Genomic DNA, 18338 nt, shown 5'->3' with positions numbered 1-18338 from the left:
CTGAAGGTAGCACTACAATGAGTGAGTGGATGGTAGGGGTTCATATCTATTACCAAACGCTGATGCCTGCAAAGTCTGGTCCTCACAGATCACTCAATGTGGTGTGGCCACTGGCCATAAATATATAAACAAACATATAAAAATAGATATGTTAAATACAAAGATACAAACATATACATACAGAACAAACATATTCTATAGGTATGTATGTGGGTGGGTATAAAAACTAAACTGCACAACAGAACCTGTGTCCATACACAAACCCTCAGTAAACTTCTCACCACCGTCTTTGCTGTGTGATGGGTTGGGGCAGGACCGGCCACTCCATACTCCAATCATCCACAGCAGGTCCCATCGACGAATCCCAGACTTGGCAATATAACACCCAAACGCTCCTTGAAGCCAATCTGTTACTGCACTGTGTACCTTTTCCCGTCCTGTAGGGATAAGATGCAAAGACACATTGTAATTACATCACATGAATGCAGTAATAATGGTAGCTTGAATGGCTCGGCTGTGGTATCTTTGCAGTCACTATTCTGATATACAGTATATAATTTCTATATACATCTATATATGTCTATCTCCCACTCTCTCTCTCTCTCTCTATATATATATACTGAACAATAACTAATTTCCTACATGTCTGGGTATTGAATTAAAAAAGCAAGATGGCAACCCTTCTCTGACCTCGTGTATCCCTGCAGTCACTATTCTGCTAAGTTACAGTATACATTCACCTACAGTAACATACAACTGTGGTCAATAACTCTTCCACAGTGCATGTCTGGCACTCCGAGCTAATGAAAAAGAGATTATAACCCTTCCAACTTGATTCAATATTACTGGATAGTTTAGCAAGTTCTCAACAGGTTCTGAAAGTTTTGTGATAGTGTTAAAGAACTACCAAGCATTAGTTGCCATACATGGTGGTGACCATCATTCACTCACTTGATATAGTGCTGCCTACTTCTTCCTTAACCATTATCATTCTTTTTCTGTGCCTGCCCTCCTTTCTTCCGATTTCTCTCATCTTTCCTGCCACTTCTTATTGCTCTTCTTTCCTTTTTATGTGGCTGTACATTGAATGACAAGCCTAATGGTTTCCTGTAAGCCAGGAAATAATTTACAATGCTGGGTGGTAACCATATAACCAACTCATACGTGCTCCCTACGTGTCAACAAGTGGGTTGGCAGTGGGTTAGTGTCCTTCCCAACAACCACGGTAACTCAGAGTCAAATGGCCACCCCTTATAAGATTATGGCATCAGGCTATAGACAGATAGACAGACTGAAGCCTTGCAGTACACTGACAATAGAAAATGGATACTGTGGCTAAAATCCCGTTCGGTGTGATTCAGTACAGTAATTACAACTGCTTGGGAGGTGTGACCAGGACTTCGTGGCCAGGACTGACGTGTGAATGACTGTGCTGTTCGTCTCACTGGCACACTGATTGTACCATTATATTTATGTTTCTCTTTCTCTGTTTATGGATTTTTACATCACCTTACATATTCTCTGAGTTGAGATGACGACGATGATGATTACTCTGATTACAAGTGCGCAAAGAGAACTGAATAATTAACCCATTAACTGCTCTATACAGCCTGGGCTGTTCCGAGTGTGACTGCTCAAAACAGCCCTGGCTGCGCAGGTGAATTTTGAATATAGTGCCACGGTGACCAAGGCCGACCCATGCAAGCATGTGCGAGCCTTCAAAACAGAAACTGAAACCGAAAAAGAAAACGAAAACCATACATTCCAATAGGGAATCAGACACTTTGATGTTCATCCATGGCTTTACCAAGGTAAATATTGAGCTAATATTTCATTACTATATACTTTGGCATGTGTTCTCTCAATTCCTAACACAAAATTTGGCCTTTGGGAAATTTCATTTTTGCCCCTACAGTATGTCTGCACACCACGGCCACCCCCAAAAAACCGCCATACGCAGTTAATGGGTTAAATGATGGAAGCTACGAAGTGCTAATATAAAAAGAGAACCAAACTATGCTAACCATACTCCATTAAAGTTATCTTTTCCATCTTACTCTTCTATGACTCCTGATAAATACCAAAGAATTTCATGGTGTCCGTATTTCACAACATTAGGCCAAACATCAACACATGTTTTCTATGTTACAGTAGTTAACCCGCCCCGTCCCAACCGATTTTCCACCACTGACTCTCCCCAATCCCGACAAATTTTGGAAAAAAAATTTTTGGCTCAAACCTCCTCCTTTGGTGAGAAACATCGAAAATTTATAGAGAAATTGCTCATCTGAGGTTTAAAATACTGAATACAGGTAGCAGTACCCCTTACCTTACTGTGTTTTCTATCAGGTTGGCTCCAAAGAAAACGGGTTCTATGGGAGGGTAACTCTTCCACACCACTCATAAACAGTGTTTATTTATTTATTTGGTACGAATTTATATGTAGTACGAGAGTTTATTGGTTTTCACACAGTAATATAGGCAAAATAGGCATTGTTTCACACACCAAACACATTAACATACCTGACCTTTTTTGGTGACATTACCTGATCATCATTTCTGACTGTTTCTTCTTCTAATGCTATGTACTCTTTGTCCTCCACATTATCAATGACTGGGGAATCACTCTGGCCTTGAATTTCGTACTGTGGCACAATGTCTTTACTGGCCAGGTCACTGGTAACAGGTGAATTGCCGAGACAATGGTGTGCGGGGGGGAGGTCATGCGGGGTAAAGCATTGACCCTGCCTGGCAACTTGTAGAGGAAGGTGTCCCACGTATACGTACCAAAAATCACACGCGAAATATGAAAATTGTGCAAATTAGGGACCTTGCAATTGCTGCGCATTTATATACGTCAATGGGAGTCACAGTGACAAAACATGTGGATGTATATATACGTCACTGGGAGTCGGCGGGATAAACATCAACCTAGATCTTACATGCTCTACAGATAAGGTTTCTAAAACATCACCATCACTCATACCCAAATTTAGAAAGTTACCCTAAATGGGTTTATTTTTACATACCAGTGAGGTACTGGATAGCGAATGAAAAATTTAAATATACATAATTCCTACATTTATCTATGGGACAGAATGCATAGAGAAATCTGTTCTCCTAAACCAGTTTCCCATGTTTAACCCCTTCAACCTGAAGACATGTTTTGTTTCACTCTTTCTATCACCTGATGATTTAATACAGTTAAGAGTTTACAAACTAGAGGCATTACTGTTTAGTGACCTCTTCATGGTGAGAGATCCTTCCTAACCTGATTAAAATCACATAAAAAAAAAAAAGAGCCACCAAACTGAAGGGGGTTAAGTTGTCTGATCTCAAAGGGGAAGTGAATGAGTGACAAAGGGAAGCCTCAGGTACAAAACCCTCCCTGCACTGCAGAAGTGTGAGGCCATTTGCACCTCTAGTTTTAGCCAACAGGGAACTAACAAGAGGGATTCCTGTCCCTACCGGTACATCTCTTTGACCGCAGAAAGTTTCTAGTGGCTGAATAAAACTGTTCATTGGAAGGTGAAATAATAAACACAGCTTTAACCCCTTGACACAGAGCTCCCTGTACCCTATCCCCTTTCCACAACCGGGCTTATTTTTGTAATATGGATTTTCTCTAAAATACTGTACTTCTTTGATTTTCCGTGGAATGATTATTGCTTCCATGGCCGAAAGGCATCTGAGTGTGCCTTGCACATTATGGAGGCTATTCTCTCAGGCATGAAAGCATACATTCCTTTCTCATATCCTTTGACTGCTGCAAGAAAGCCTTGGTTTAATCACGCTTGTTCTAATGCTGTCCGCAACAAGGAGAGGGCCTATAAAAGGTACCGAAGCCAACCTACCCCTGAATCACATCTTTTATACGTTTCTGCCCGGAATTGTGCAAAGTCTGTTCTTCGCTCTGTTAAAAATAATTTCATCTGTACTAAATGCTCTCAACTCTCCAACTCTAATTCAGCAAGTCCCAAAGAAGGGTGACCATTCCCAACCCTCTAACTGTCATCCAACTGCTTTAACATCCTGTATCACAAAAGTTTTCAAGTCAATTCATAATAGGAATATTTTAAAGCATCTTTCCTATCACAACCTTCATTCTGATCGTCAGTATGGGTTCCGTCAAGGACGCTCCACTGGCAATCTTCTCACCTACCTTTCAGACTCCTGGTCATCCTCCTTTCAGGACTTTGGTGAAAGCTTTGCCATTGCACTTGACATCTCTAAGGTTTTCGATCGAGTCTGGCATAAATCTTTAATTTCCAAACTGCCCTCTTACGGTTTCTATGCTTCTATCTGTGCCTTCATCTCTAGCTTCCTTTCTGGTCGTTCTATAGCTGCTGTTGTAGACGGCCACCATTCTTCTCCTCAATCTATCAACAGTGGTGTTCCTCAGGGCTCTGTCCTATCACCAACTCTCTTCCTTTAATTCATCAATGACCTTCTAACTGTACATCTAACCCTATCCACTCATCCGCTGATGACTTCACCCCTCACCTTTCCATTCCGTTCCCGCATCATCCATCTCAGCATTTACTTCAACAAACACGGGATGAAGCTATGGCACACCTAATGTCTGACTTGGCTCGTATCTCTGACTGGGGTAAAAATAATCTGGTTATTTTAAATGCATCAAAGACTCAGTTTTTACACCTATCAATCCAACAAAATCTTCCACAGGTATACCCACTAATGTTTAATAATATTCAATTTAAATCCTGCATCATCCTTGAACATGCTTGGGGTTTCATTTACTCGGGACTAATCTTGGAAAGATCATATTACATCTTGTAAAATCTGCTTCCAAGAGATCAGGTGTGCTAAGCCGACTCCGTTCTTTCTTTACCCCTGCACAATTGTTGACTCTATACAGGGGTTTCTGCCCCTGTGAGGAGTACTACTCTCATGTGTGGGTAGGCTCCCCACATACAGCTCTTCTCAATAGGGTGGAGTCTAAGGCTTTTCATCTCATTAACTCGCCTCCTCTTACTGAGTCCCTTCAACTTCTGTCTCTTCGCCGCACTGTTGCATCTTTTTCTCTTTTCTATCGCCACTTCAATGGTCACTGCTCCTCTGAACTGTCTGCATGCATTCCTCCACCTCTACGACGGGCACGCAGCACCCATTTAGCAGCAAACTCTCATCCCTTTTCTGTCCAACTCTCTAATGCAAGAGTTAACCATTACTCCCAGTCCTTCATTTATGCAACAGGTCAACTCTGGAACTGTCTCCCTCTGTCTGTATTTCCTGCTTCCTATGATCTCCAGTCTTTCAAACGCAGTGTGTCCAGGCATCTCGAAATGATCGGATCTTGAATTTGGCTCTCTCTCGTATTTTGTTTCTCTCTTGGAAGGAACAATAATAGCGGGCCCACGGCCTTTGGTTCCTTCTTCCTCGCATAAAAAAAAAAAAAAAGGTGGGCGAAGCGTAAGTAACCATTATCGCTTCTTGGGAGGGCAATGTCGCGTACTCGGGAAAGCCCCGGATTTGGGCCACTCTTCGCTCCCATCTTGCTAACAAGGAGTTCAATTTGTGTACTTAAAAAAAAAAAAAAAAAAAAAAAAAAAAAAAAAAAAAAAGGGTCCTCGAGTACAAAGGGGATCATGTACTCGGAACTCGCGTATTGTGGGGATGTACTGTATATATATATATATATAAGCAACGTTGGGTCTGGTTAGTACTTGGATGGGTGACCACCTGGGAACACCAGATGCTGTTGGCATCCCTACGTGTCAAGTGGGGTTGGTGGAGGATTAGTGCCCCTCCCTGAAAAACAATTAACTCTAAGCCGTTGGCCACCCCGTTTGGGATACATGGCGTCTGACAATGAATGAAAAATGAAAATATATATATATATATATATATATCTATCTATCTATCTATTGCCAGACGCCTCAATCCCGTTTGGGGTGGCCACAAACAAATCGCCTCCAAGTCGCCCTGTCCCCCGCCATTTCACTACCCTGCTCCCAACTCACACCCCCCTCTCTCATATACCTCTCCACCCCATCCCTCCATCTCATCCTCGGCCTCCCCCTCCCTCTTCCCCCCTCCACCTCACTCACATACACTCTCTCCATCAGTCTTTCACCCTCCATCCTCCCCACATGGCCAAACCACCTCAGTGTGTTCCTCACAACGCTCCCTATCACATCCACATCAACACCACAACGTTCCTTTATATCCTCATTCGTCAGCCTATCTCTCCATGTGACTGCACAGGCTCCTCTTAAATAACTCATTTCCACTGCTCTCACTCTTGACTTGTGTCCTTCCAACAACGTCCAAGCTTCACTTCCGTACGTTAGAGTTGGTATCACAATACTGTCATGTAGTAACTTTTTCACTTCCATGCTCACTTCCCTGTTTCTTATCACTGCTTTCAAAGAACCAGCAACCTTTCTTCCCTGCTGTACCCTTTCAAGCACGTCTCCCTCCAAACCTCCATCCTTACTCATCACACTACCCAAGTACTTAAACGTACTCACATTTTCCAATTCCTCACCATCCAACCTCGCTGTACATTCACTGACTTCACCTCTCTCAAAGACCATCACTTGACTCTTCCCTACATTCACCTTCAAATTCCGTTTCTTACACACTCTCCCAAACTCATCCACCAAGCCTTGCAGCTCCCCTTCGTCTTCACTCAACAACACAGTATCATCTGCAAACAACAGTACAGGGAGTTTCCAAACACTATCCTCTCTCACCAGGGCCACTCCAACATCCACTACCCTACCTTGTACCTCTTTTATTACCCCATCCATGTACAGATTGAACAACCATGGAGACATGACACATCCCTGTTTCAACCCAACTTTCAAAGAGAAAAATTCACTTAGTTCACCATCCACACGCACTGCAGCCTTCGCACCATCGTACATACTCTTCACAGCATTCAACAACTTCCTATCTACTCCATATATTCTTAACACTTTCCACAATCCTTGTCTATCCACCCTGTCATATGCTTTCTCCAAATCCATGAAAGCCGCATACAACTTCTTTCCCTTCTCTAGAAACTTTTCAACTAAAGATCTAAGAATGAATATCTGATCTACACAACCTCTTCCCTTCCTAAAGCCTCCCTGTTCTTCTCCAACTAATTTCTCTGTTCTTTCTCTAACTCTGTCAATAAGTATCCTACCATACACTTTTCCTACTATACTAAGAAGACAAATGCCCCTATAATTACCACACACTTCTTTTTCCCCTTTTCCTTTGTGTATATATATATATATATATATATATATATATATATACACTACATTAACTGACTGGTATATATCTCTACTAGTCAATGGGTGGCTGACAGCTGTCAGTACATGTATATTCTGCCCCTCCAGGCATCTCTCCCCTACCCTACGCTGTCCCTGCCTGCCTCTCCCCCGCCCTCCTCAGTCCCTCTAAGTGGGCCTTCCAACACCCCCCCCCCTTCCCACATCCTTCCCAGCTGGCCTCTCCCCACACCCTCATGCGCAAGAGAAAGCCCACCGCACAACGCTCAGTGAGTTTGGCGTGCTTTTAAATTTAAACATGTCTGGGAAAATTATATTAAAATGTCCTCAGATATGAACTGGTGCCTACTGACCACATGTCCTCAGATGTGAACTGGCATCGGGGGTTAAATTCTCTGCTGAAACAATAATCATGATAGTTTCTTTAAAAAGAGGTATCCTAGCGTTCTCTTTATCATTGTAAAACCATCTGACAATAGCTGGGGAAAAAAAAAATAATGTACTGTAAAGTAGGTACTATTTATACTTTAGCTACATCTACATAATTTATTCAGCTTACAGCAAATTCTTTACTTGGGGGGGGGGGGATATAACCTTCAATAACCCCTTCATTACTAGATTTTTACGCAAAGCTGAATAAAACTATCTGGTGATGATCTCATTATAATTAAAATATGAAGACACTATTGTAATGAAGGAGTTAAACAGTTTTTCCCAACTTGCAGGGAACACATGATTAATATTCATTCTTGTCTCTCCTCAGGTATGTTGTTGTGGGCCCAGGCTCATCTGGATGTGAATCCAGTGGATGGTAGATTAAAACAGTGTTTTCCTTCAGTCCACTAGCCTCCTTACAGGGATAGGGAGGGAGGTGAGGGGCATTTGTATAACTGGGCAGCTTTACCACCCAAGAATGTCTCACCAAATAAAAGCAAGCCTCTCCAGCACTATCCTCAGGCATAAGCAAAAAATACAATTTTTCTAAAGATCTCTATCTTTCTACCTATTGCCAGATGCCTTAATCCCATACGGGGTGGCCAGAAACAAATCGCCTCCACGTCGCCCTGTCCCCACCACTTCACTGCCCTGCTCCCAACTCACACACACCCTCTCATATACCTCTCCACTCCGTCCCTCCATCGCATCCTCAGCCTCTCCTTCCCTCCATCTCACTCACATACACTCTCCTCATCAGTCTCTCACCCTCCATCCTCTCCACATGGCTAAACCACCTCAGAGTGTTCCTCCTAACGCTTTCTATCACATCCACATCCACACCACAACGCTCCTTTGTCAGCCTGTCTCTCCATGTGACTCCACAGGCTCCTCTTAAATAACTCATTTCCACTGCTCTCACTCTTGACTTGTGTCCTTCCAACAATGTCCAAGCTTCACTTCCATACGTCAGAGTTGGTATCACAATACTGTCATGCAACAACTTTTTCACTTCCACGCTCACTTTCCTGTTTCTTATCACTGCTTTCAAGGAGCCAGCAACCCTTCTTCCTTGTTGCACCCTTTCAAGCACTTCATCCTCCAAACTTCTATCCTTACTCATCACACTACCCAAGTACTTAAACGTACTCACATTTTCCACATAACCTCACTGTACATTCAATGACTTCACCTCTCTCAAAGACCATCACTTTACTCTTCTCTACATTCACCTTTAGATTCCGTTTCTTACACACTCTCACAAAGTCATCCACCAAGCCTTGCAGCTCCCCTTTGTCTTCACTTAACAACACAGTCATCTACAAACAACAGTACAGGGAGTTTCCAAACGCTACCCTCTCTCACCAGGGCCACTCCAACATCCACTGCCCTACCTTGTATCTCTTTTATACACTCCATCCATGTACAGATTGAACAACCATGGAGATATGACACATATAAATATGCTAAAAGAAAAATGAATAATAAAAATAGTAATGGGGCAGTACAGATGGGAGTCTCTATTGCATAATCTGGTATGCTCTTAACCTATACACCAAATCAGACTGACCTGAATACAGCATTATGGGAAACCAAACACTGTTAAACTTAGAAGTCTGGACATGGTTTGAGTGGAGGAGCCAGGCTACGTAGATGGTGGCAATGCGGTCACTTTCAAGGGTATCACCATAGACAACAGAGGTCACAGTAATTTTAACAGCATCCACACGCCCAGGATGGTACCTTAGGCAGGATGATGTGACCAGACTCACATTAAGCACTGGTAATGGGTATGACTGGTGGATCTGTGTGCCAAGGAGATTTATATAAGTACACAAGCATATAATACAGTATGTACATAAATACAGTATATCTCAAATTTATTGTATGCTGCTGATACAGTGCTACTTGCAAATACTGGACAAGAGCTTGGTAGACTAGAGCTGAGTTTTGTAGATGTTTGTGAGCATCGTGCCTTGAGAGTAAATGTTGAAAAGAGTACAGTAATGTGATGATTACTGAGAGAGAAGGCAACTCCCAGTGTGATGTTACAGTGAATGAAGAGAGACTGGAACTGGTGAGAATTTAAAAAACTGGGTACAGTGATAGAAAAAGAGACGAAAATGTGCAAAAAATGTGGAAAGCAGAGTGACACATGGAAGGAAAGTGGCTGGTGCTATGAAGGCCTTGATACGAAACAGAGGAGTGAATGTTGCAGCTGAACGAGGCTTACATGAAGGAGTGTTAGTGCCAACTTTAACATACAGATGTGAGACTATGGTGTGGCATGAAAAAGAAAAGCCAAGAGAAAAAGCAGTGGAGATGGGAGCACCGAGGAATGTATGTGGAGTACAAAGAGTGGATAGGATACGGAATAATGTGATACGTGAAAGATGCGAAGTAAGGAAGTTTGTGGACAACAGAATCAAGGAGTGTTCTTAGATGGTTTGGTCATGTGGAGAGAATGGATGACAACAGAGTGGTGAAAACGGTAAATATGAGCAAATCTGAAGGAGGGAGGTGGCAAGGTAGGCCAAGAAAAAGGTGGAGGGATATGGAGGATGTGTGTGTGAGGAAGAGAGGTATGGAAGTTAATGAGGCTACGGGACTGACAAGAGACCAAGCAGGATGGACGAACTTTGTGCAGAATAGTGCATAACCAGGGATTTGGCACCCCTTTTTAACGTGATAGCTTTCGGATTGGCTCAATCAGATAGGTGTATGTGACGCTACAAAATGTGGTGAAAATTTTTGGGCCTATCTGATGGAGCCAGGATTTCAAGAGCTTGAATGACGAGTGAATGGAAGCATGGCTCATTGAATTGGGAAAACATTGGCTGTCTGGATGTTGCTACTCTTCACCCTGCCCTAGGGTGGAAAAGGAGGTCAGGATGATGATGATGATGATGATATATGTATACCATATACATACATATATATATATATATATATATATATATATATATATATAGTAAAATCTCAAATTTTGACAGTTTAGAATTCAATTATTCGAATTTAGATGCATTTTGGAGTGGTTTGCCTACCTCACTTTTCGATGCAAAATCGCGAATTTCAATGCTGTCACGGGCTTCATAAGCAGAAACAAAGATCATCACCTTCTTCAGGTCAATTACTAGGGTGTTGCAAGATATAACCATCCAAGAGGGTGAGGAGGAAGATATTGACACTGCAGATGTCCAGATACTCAAGGATGATTTTCATTTTGAGGAATTTGGGTTGGATACCTCCACAGAGGAGGTTACCTCAACTAAGTGGTCCACCCCTGCCACACACCACCAACACCAGCCAGCCAAGTGATAATATTCCATAACCTAAGGTTAGTACTGTACTATACAGTGTGCTGTAACTACTGTACTGTAATAAAAACTGTGACAGGATACTGACAAACTGTAACAAATTTTGCTGTATTCTACACTACAGTACAGTATGACAATACAGTGCAGAACTACAGCTACTTAACCACATTTATAGTTCATAAAGTTTACAGGGAGTGTGGGCAAAAAATCATGATTTTACGTAGTGAAGTTGGGAGGCCCTGGACCCACGTTGATTTTTCCCATAAGAAATTCAGTTTAAATTTCGATGTTTTGAATTTAGATATGGTTTTTTGGTACATATGTCCATCGAAATTTGAGATTTTACTGTATATATATATATAAAATGTTCACTCATGATTACTAGTATCTGACCAGAGACGCGTGGTGGACAGCGTTATGACCACACATGAGCCACGCATTCGAACACAGCCTCTAGACTACTGGGCAGGGCAAAGAACTGTAACACATTACACGCGTGTGTACAAATGTTTTTACACATATGTAATGTGTGTCTCCCCAACATATAAAGATGCTCGAATTCTGGATGGCATAGATTAAAACTGTTCTGTCACTTGCCGAGTTGCATGGGGCTGTGCAGCAATCCTACTGTGTTGTGAATGAAATATATCCCCCCACAATGTATTTACCTGGTTTGTCAAAAAAAAAAAATCAGGTGGTTCAGCTTTAATCATGCCATAGTGTAGTGGTATCAGTGCCTAACTTTTATCTTGAAGTCTCTGGTTCGATTCCCGGTCAGAGGCATATAAAACATGTACACAACCTGGCCGCACTATGGGGTGGTACTACTACTCTGCGGCCAGGTTGTGTTAGGAAGAATACTGCCACCGTATTCCCTGCGTGTCGTAAAAGGCGACTAAAAGGGGCGGGGTGAAGGGACTAGGGACCCCCTCCTCTGTTTTTTAGTTCCTAAAAAGAGACAGGCCAGAGAAAGGGATGGGGGATGGAGTTATCCCCGTACCCTGAAGATTGGGTCTATGAATGTGCGTGGATGTAGTACAATTGAGGCTAAAAGGGAGGAGATTGGGAGAATGTTTTGTGAGAAGAAAGTTGGATGTGTTAGCTTTGAGTGAAACGAAGATGAAAGGGAAGGGGGAATCTATGTTTGGAAGTGTTAATGGAAGATTGTCAGGTGTTGATAGAGGAAGGGCAAGAGAAGGTGTGGCCTTGTTAGTGAGTCCGGAAGTACAGCAGTGTGTGACTGAATGGAAGGAGGTGTCATCGAGACTGATGTGGGTGAAAGCGAAATTTGAACGTGAGTTGTGGGTGTTTGTGAGTGCATATGGGCCTGGTAGTGAAAGGGATGAACAAGAGAGGGAGTCTTTCTGGAATGATGTTGATGAGTGTCTGCAGAGTTTTGGAGCGAATGTGAATATGAAATGATGGGAGATCTGAATGCTAGAGTGGGAAATGTAGCAGTTGAAGGCGTAGTTGGTATGCATGGTGTGCCTGGAAGAAATGAAAATGGGGAACGAATGATAGCGATGTGTGTTGAGCGGGAGATGGTGATTGGGAATACGCTGTTTGAGAAGAAAGATATTTATAAGTATACATGGGTGAGACAGGAGGGTGGAAGGGTTGTTGATAGAGCCTTGATGGACTATGTGGTTGTGTCTAGGAATGTAATAGGAAGATTGTTGGATGTGAGAGTTCTGAGAGGGGAGGGTGGAGGTATGTCTGACCACTACCTGGTGGAGGGAAAGTTAAGAGTAGGTAAGAGATGGGTGAGAGCTAGGAGGGTTAGGTGTGGCAGGGAGGTTTTGAAAGTGAGTGAGTTGGATAAAGGAGAGAAAAAGATAGAGTATCAGGAGAAATTGAAAGATGAGTGGAACGCAGTGAAAGATCGGGAAAATGGCAGTGTGGAGGAGGAATGGCAGTTGTTTAAGAGTGTTGTGGTGGGGCATGCAGAAGAGGTGTGTGGTGTGAGACGTGTGGGTGGTGGTGTAAGAAAAGGAAGTGAATGGTGGTGCGAGGAAGTAAGTATGGCTGTGGCTGAGAAGAGACGGGCATATGAAGTGTGGCTGCAGAGGAAGGATGAGATGTCATATGAAAGGTATAAGGAAAAGAGGAATAGAGCGAGAAGGGCTGTGCGTGATGCTAAAGTGGCAGCAGATGAGAGGTGGGGTAGGCGGCTGACAGAGAATTTTCAACAGAATAAGAAAATGTTTTGGAAGGAGGTGAAAAGGGTGCGAAAGGGAGAGTCTGGGAAGGAAGAACGAGTAAAAGCAGAGGATGGAAGGATGTTAATTGAGATGGATGCAGTAAGGAAGAGATGGGCAGAGTATTTTGAAAGATTGTTAAATGTAGAGGAGGAAAGGGTGGCTGAGATTGTGGCGGATGGAAGGGTGCAAGGAATAAATGTGTTGGGAGAGTTGAATGATTCTTTGATCACGAAGGAAGAAGTGGAGAAGGCAGTAAAGGATATGAAAACAGGGAAAGCTGCAGGTATGGATGGGTGTGCTGTGGAATGCCTGAAGGGTGGTGGAGTGACTGTTGTTGAATGGTTAGTAAGATTGTTGAATGTGTGCTTTGAGAAAGGTATGGTGCCAATTGACTGGGCAAGTGCTTGTGTGGTCCCGTTGTATAAAGGCAAGGGTGATAAGTATGAATGTACTAGCTTTAGGGGCATAAGTCTGTTGAGTGTTGTAGGTAAAGTGTATGGTAGAGTGTTAATTATGAGAGTTAGAGAGGGTACAGAGGGAGTGATTAGTGATGAGCAGTGTGGCTTTAGGAGAGGGAGGGGATGCGTTGATCAGGTGTTTGCTGTGAGACAAGTGTGTGAAAAGTATTTAGCGAAAGGCAAGGATGTGTTTTGGGCATTTATGGACTTAGAGAAAGCGTATGATAGAATTGATAGGGAGGCTTTGTGGACTGTTTTAAGATTGTATGGACTTGATGGTAGGTTACTAAAAGGGGTGAAAAGTTTTTATGTAAATAGTAGAGCATGTGTAAGAGTGGGAAATGCTGTGAGTGATTGGTTTCCCGTGAGAGTGGGGCTGCGACAGGGATGTGTGATGTCGCCTTGGTTGTTTAATATTTACATGGATGGTGTTGTAAGGGAGGTGAATGCAAGAGTTTTAGGTGGTCTGAGTCTGGTAAATGTTGATGGAGGAGAGTGGAATCTGAAGCAGCTGCTGTTTGCAGATGATACTGCACTGGTGACTGATTCAGAGGAGAGATTGAGACAGTTGGTAGAGGAGTTTGGAAGGGTGTGTGAAAGGAGGAAATTGAAAGTAAATGAGAATAAGAGTAAAGTGATGAAGTGTACGAGGTTGATAGATGGTAGGGGGATGAATATAGTTTTGAATGGTGAGTTGCTTGAGGAGGTAGATTATTTTAAATATCTAGGGTCACATGTTGCTGTGGATGGAAGAATAGATGCAGAAGTGAAGTTTAGAATAAATGAAGTAGGAAAGGTGCTGGGAGGAATGAAAAAAAGTGTTTAAATGTCGTTCGCTTAGAATGGATGTAAAGAGAAGGCTGTATGAGGGTGTTGTGGTACCGACTGCATTATATGGGGCTGAAACATGGAATGTGGGTGTAGCAGAGAGGAAAAGTTTGAATGTAATGGAGATGAGATGTCTGAGGAGTATGTGTGTGGAGTGACGCGTATGGATCGAGTGCGAAATGATGAAGTGCGAAGGAGAACTGGAGTTGTTCGGGAGATGGCTGGTAGAGCTGAGCAGAGGGTGTTGCAATGGTTTGGGCATATGGAGAGAATGGATAATGAACGATTGGTGAAAAAGATAACTAGATCTGATGTGAGAGGTGTAAGGCTGAGAGGAGACCACGAATAGGATGGATGGACAGTGTGAAGAGAGCGCTGGATGCGAGAGGGATGTCTGTTGAGCAAGGAAGAGTGGCTGTGCGTGACAGAAATAAATGGAGAGAAATTGTGAATGAATAAGTGATGACGCAGCCCTGAGGGGATATTCTCCCGCATTTGGTCTGATCAGCTAGTCAGGTCAGGTGCGGGTAAGGGGATGGGTCTGTTATGATGTAGCAGGGGTAAACCAGTTCTGCTGTCGGGCCCTGCTGCGGATGTCACTGATTGCATTGCGCAGTTGACCCTTGTGCGGTGTGATGCGGTGAGGATCTGTCCGTTCTCCCCTTTGGGGCTAAGATGCGAATGAATGTGTTTGAATGGATGAGTAAATGGAGAGTGAGTCGTCCTGTCTCGGCTACCTCCCTTTCCTTGGGGGAAGCAGCCTAGGTATATAGATAGATAGATAGATATATATATATATATATATATATATATATATATATATATATATATATATATATTTTGTTAAGTGAAGATGAAGGGGAGCTGCATGGCTTGGTGGATGAGGATGAGGATGAGGAGATCTGGTAGCCCTGTTCAATCCTAACCAAACTTTTTACTTATCATGCATAACCACAGATCGCTCACTGCAAAAAGCAAAGAATTTTGATTTTCTTTTGCCATAACTGAACCATAAGCAGTGAGGCAAGTCTCCACAATGTTACTTTCTACTTCTATGACAGCCTTTACAGTTGTCCTTTATTTCATCTCATACTTTCCAATCTAAAGGTGAATGTAGGGAAGAGTAAAGTGATGGTCTTTGAGACAGGTGAAGTCAGTGAATGTACAGCGAGGTTGAATGGTGAGGAATTAGAAAATGTGAGTATGTTTAAGTACTTGGGTAGTGTGATGAGTAAGGATGGAGGTTTGGAGGGTGAAGTGCTTGAAAGGGTACAGCAGGGAAGAAAGGTTGCTGGTTCTTTGAAAGCAGTGATCAGAAACAGGGAAGTGAGCATGGAAGTGAAAAAGTTACTACATGACACTATTGTGATACCAACTCTAACGTACGGAAGTGAAGCTTGGACGTTGTTGGAAGGACACAAGTGAAGAGTGAGAGCAGTGGAAATGAGTTATTTAAGAGGAGCCTGTGGAGTCACATGGAGAGACAGGCTGACGAATGAGGATATAAAGGAGCGTTGTGGTGTTGATGTGGATGTGATAGGAAGCGTTATGAGGAACACACTGAGGTGGTTTGGCCATGTGGAGAGGATGGAGGGTGAAAGACTGACGAAGAGAGTGTATGTGAGTAAGGTGGAGGGGGAAAGAGGGAGGGGGAGGCCAAGGATGAGATGGAGAGATGGGGTGGAGAGGTATATGAGAGAGGGGGGTGTGAGTTGGGAGCAGGGCAGTGAAATGGCGGGGGACATGGCGACTTGGAGGCGATTTGTTTGTGGCCACCCCAAACGGGATTGAGGCGTCTGGCAATAGATAAATAGATAGACTTTCCAATGTACACACAGCAAAAAAACTATCGTTACAGGGGGGTCCGATGTGTTTCATACTGAACAACCTGGCTGTCTCACTAGGGTTGGTAAGCCTGACAGTGGGTGAGTTGCCAAATAGGACGAGATAGAAATATGCATGGAAGAAGCAATGGATATAGCTTATAATAAATATGCAACAAACACACGCAGGGATAACAATGGAGGAGGCTGTTATAAAAAATCTTCATTCGTAGTGTCATTTTATATCGCGCAGAAGGTGTAACGATAGTTTTTTTGTTGTGTGTACATCATGCAAAAAAATTTACACTTACCTTATTCTTCAATTCTTTTTCGTATTTTGTTCTATAAATTTTTCTTTGATAGAAGAAATTGTTCATAGAGCTTAGATTGCTAACCTTCATACTCTTGTTCAAAAGCCCTGCAAAGAAATAAATACTGCTTAATAAATTCTTCCCTGTGAATACAGTACTTTCAATCATTACAAAGATTTCCAGCAAATGGCTGTCATCATCATCATCCCACCTCTTATTCCTATCTATGATGAGGTAAGGTAGGACCTGGAAACAAAGAAAGTGAAAGCATGAAATGGGAGTATGAACAACCCACCTAGTGAAATAAGTCAAAAATTCATCAATGAAGCCTTTGAAAGCCTAGCTCCTCAGAAGTATATACAGGTGGTCCTCCCCTAACGCAGATATTCATTTCTGCACCGACCTCGCATTAGGCAAATATCGCATTAGAGAGACTCCTGAAAACCCCTATTTCCTTCCGCACCCCTGCCCAAAGTCCACTTTTTCCCCCCTTGTGGTCAAAATTGTTTTATACCCCCCAATCTAAACCTACTAAAATTGTTAGTATGGTTATAAAAAGTTCATTAGGTCAACAGGACTTTTTTATTTATTGTAACTTACGTGAGGAGAAGAGCAGACACACATCGCTGAAGATGAGGTAGAGGGGGTGAACATGAGGCAAGCTGAGGAGGATGGTGTGGGTAGGAGTGTGTCGAGAGGGGAATGCAGGAGGTGGGAGGGGGGTAGAGGGGTCCTGATTGGCTAGGTGGCTGGGAGAGCGAGAAAGGTGAAGCGTGATTAGCAGGCGATGACGTCAAGTATTGTGAAGCTGCGCGACTCACATCGTGTCACAGCCCACTCAGTTCAAATTACCGCGTTATGCTAACAGTGCCCACGTTAGAATGTTTATTTCCCTCTCCAAAATCATGCCGCATTGGAGCAATATCGCGCTACAGAAACCACGTTAGGGGAGGACCACCTGTGCCTGAACATATTTTTAAAATTTTCTTTGTAAATGTGCTTCATCTACTGTACTCTACACCTACCAGTTCATTCCACCAAATACTGAGTTAAAATCGGGGTGCTGAACCCAAAAAAATATGTTCTTCTATACATACAGTACTTCATTCAACCATTCTGATCCACTGTACAGTGGACTGTGAAGAGGATTGGATGAAGGAATTTTTATGGGTGAGAGATGTTGGTGTGGGAGGAAAATGAGAAGTCCAGAGTTGAAGTAGTGGAGATAGGGTTACTGAGAAATGTGTCAAGTGAGACAACTGAATAGGATACAAAATTACCGTGATATGAGAAAGATGTGTAGTAAGGAAGTCTGTGAACAACAGTTGAAGTGAGTGTACTCATATAGTATGATCATATGGAGAAAACTGGTATAAACAGTGTGGTGAATAGAGTAACTTACATATGAGTTTGAAGGTGGAAGGAGGAACAGCAGGACAAGAAGGTTGACAGCTATGGTAAAAGTATGTGTAAGAGGCTAAGGAACTGACCATGGACTGACATGGTTGGATTAACTTTGCACAGTGGAGTGTATGATAAGGGTTTGGCATCCCTGATTGAATGAACTTTGCATAGAGGAGTGTATGATAACAGTTTGGCATCCCTGATTGAATGAACTTTGCAAAGAGGAGTACACGATAAGGGTTTGGCATCTCTTTTTTAACCTGACAGTCATCAGACTAATTCTATAATGAAGACAATGATGTACCACATAATGT

General features: G+C 42.8%; 1 protein-coding gene across 1 annotated transcript in view; it reads right to left on the bottom strand.

Moving 5' to 3' along the window:
* Positions 1–18338, bottom strand: part of LOC145406357 (uncharacterized) — a 116180-nt gene that overhangs the window by 54926 nt on the left and 42916 nt on the right. The window contains exons 3-5 of the mRNA XM_080277517.1: positions 16621–16727; positions 9253–9487; positions 282–437 (exon numbers count right to left, since the gene is read on the bottom strand). Of these exons, the coding sequence (XP_080133643.1) occupies positions 282–437; positions 9253–9487; positions 16621–16727 (498 nt within the window). The remainder of the gene's footprint in view (positions 1–281; positions 438–9252; positions 9488–16620; positions 16728–18338) is intronic.

This window comes from Coenobita brevimanus, chromosome 70 (genome assembly GCF_032717465.1).
Source record: "Coenobita brevimanus isolate Jiangsu-jjx chromosome 70, ASM3271746v2, whole genome shotgun sequence".
Taxonomy (NCBI): domain Eukaryota; kingdom Metazoa; phylum Arthropoda; class Malacostraca; order Decapoda; family Coenobitidae; genus Coenobita; species Coenobita brevimanus.
The sequence above is the reverse complement of the archived record's forward strand: the minus strand, read 5'-3'. Positions and strand labels throughout refer to the sequence as shown.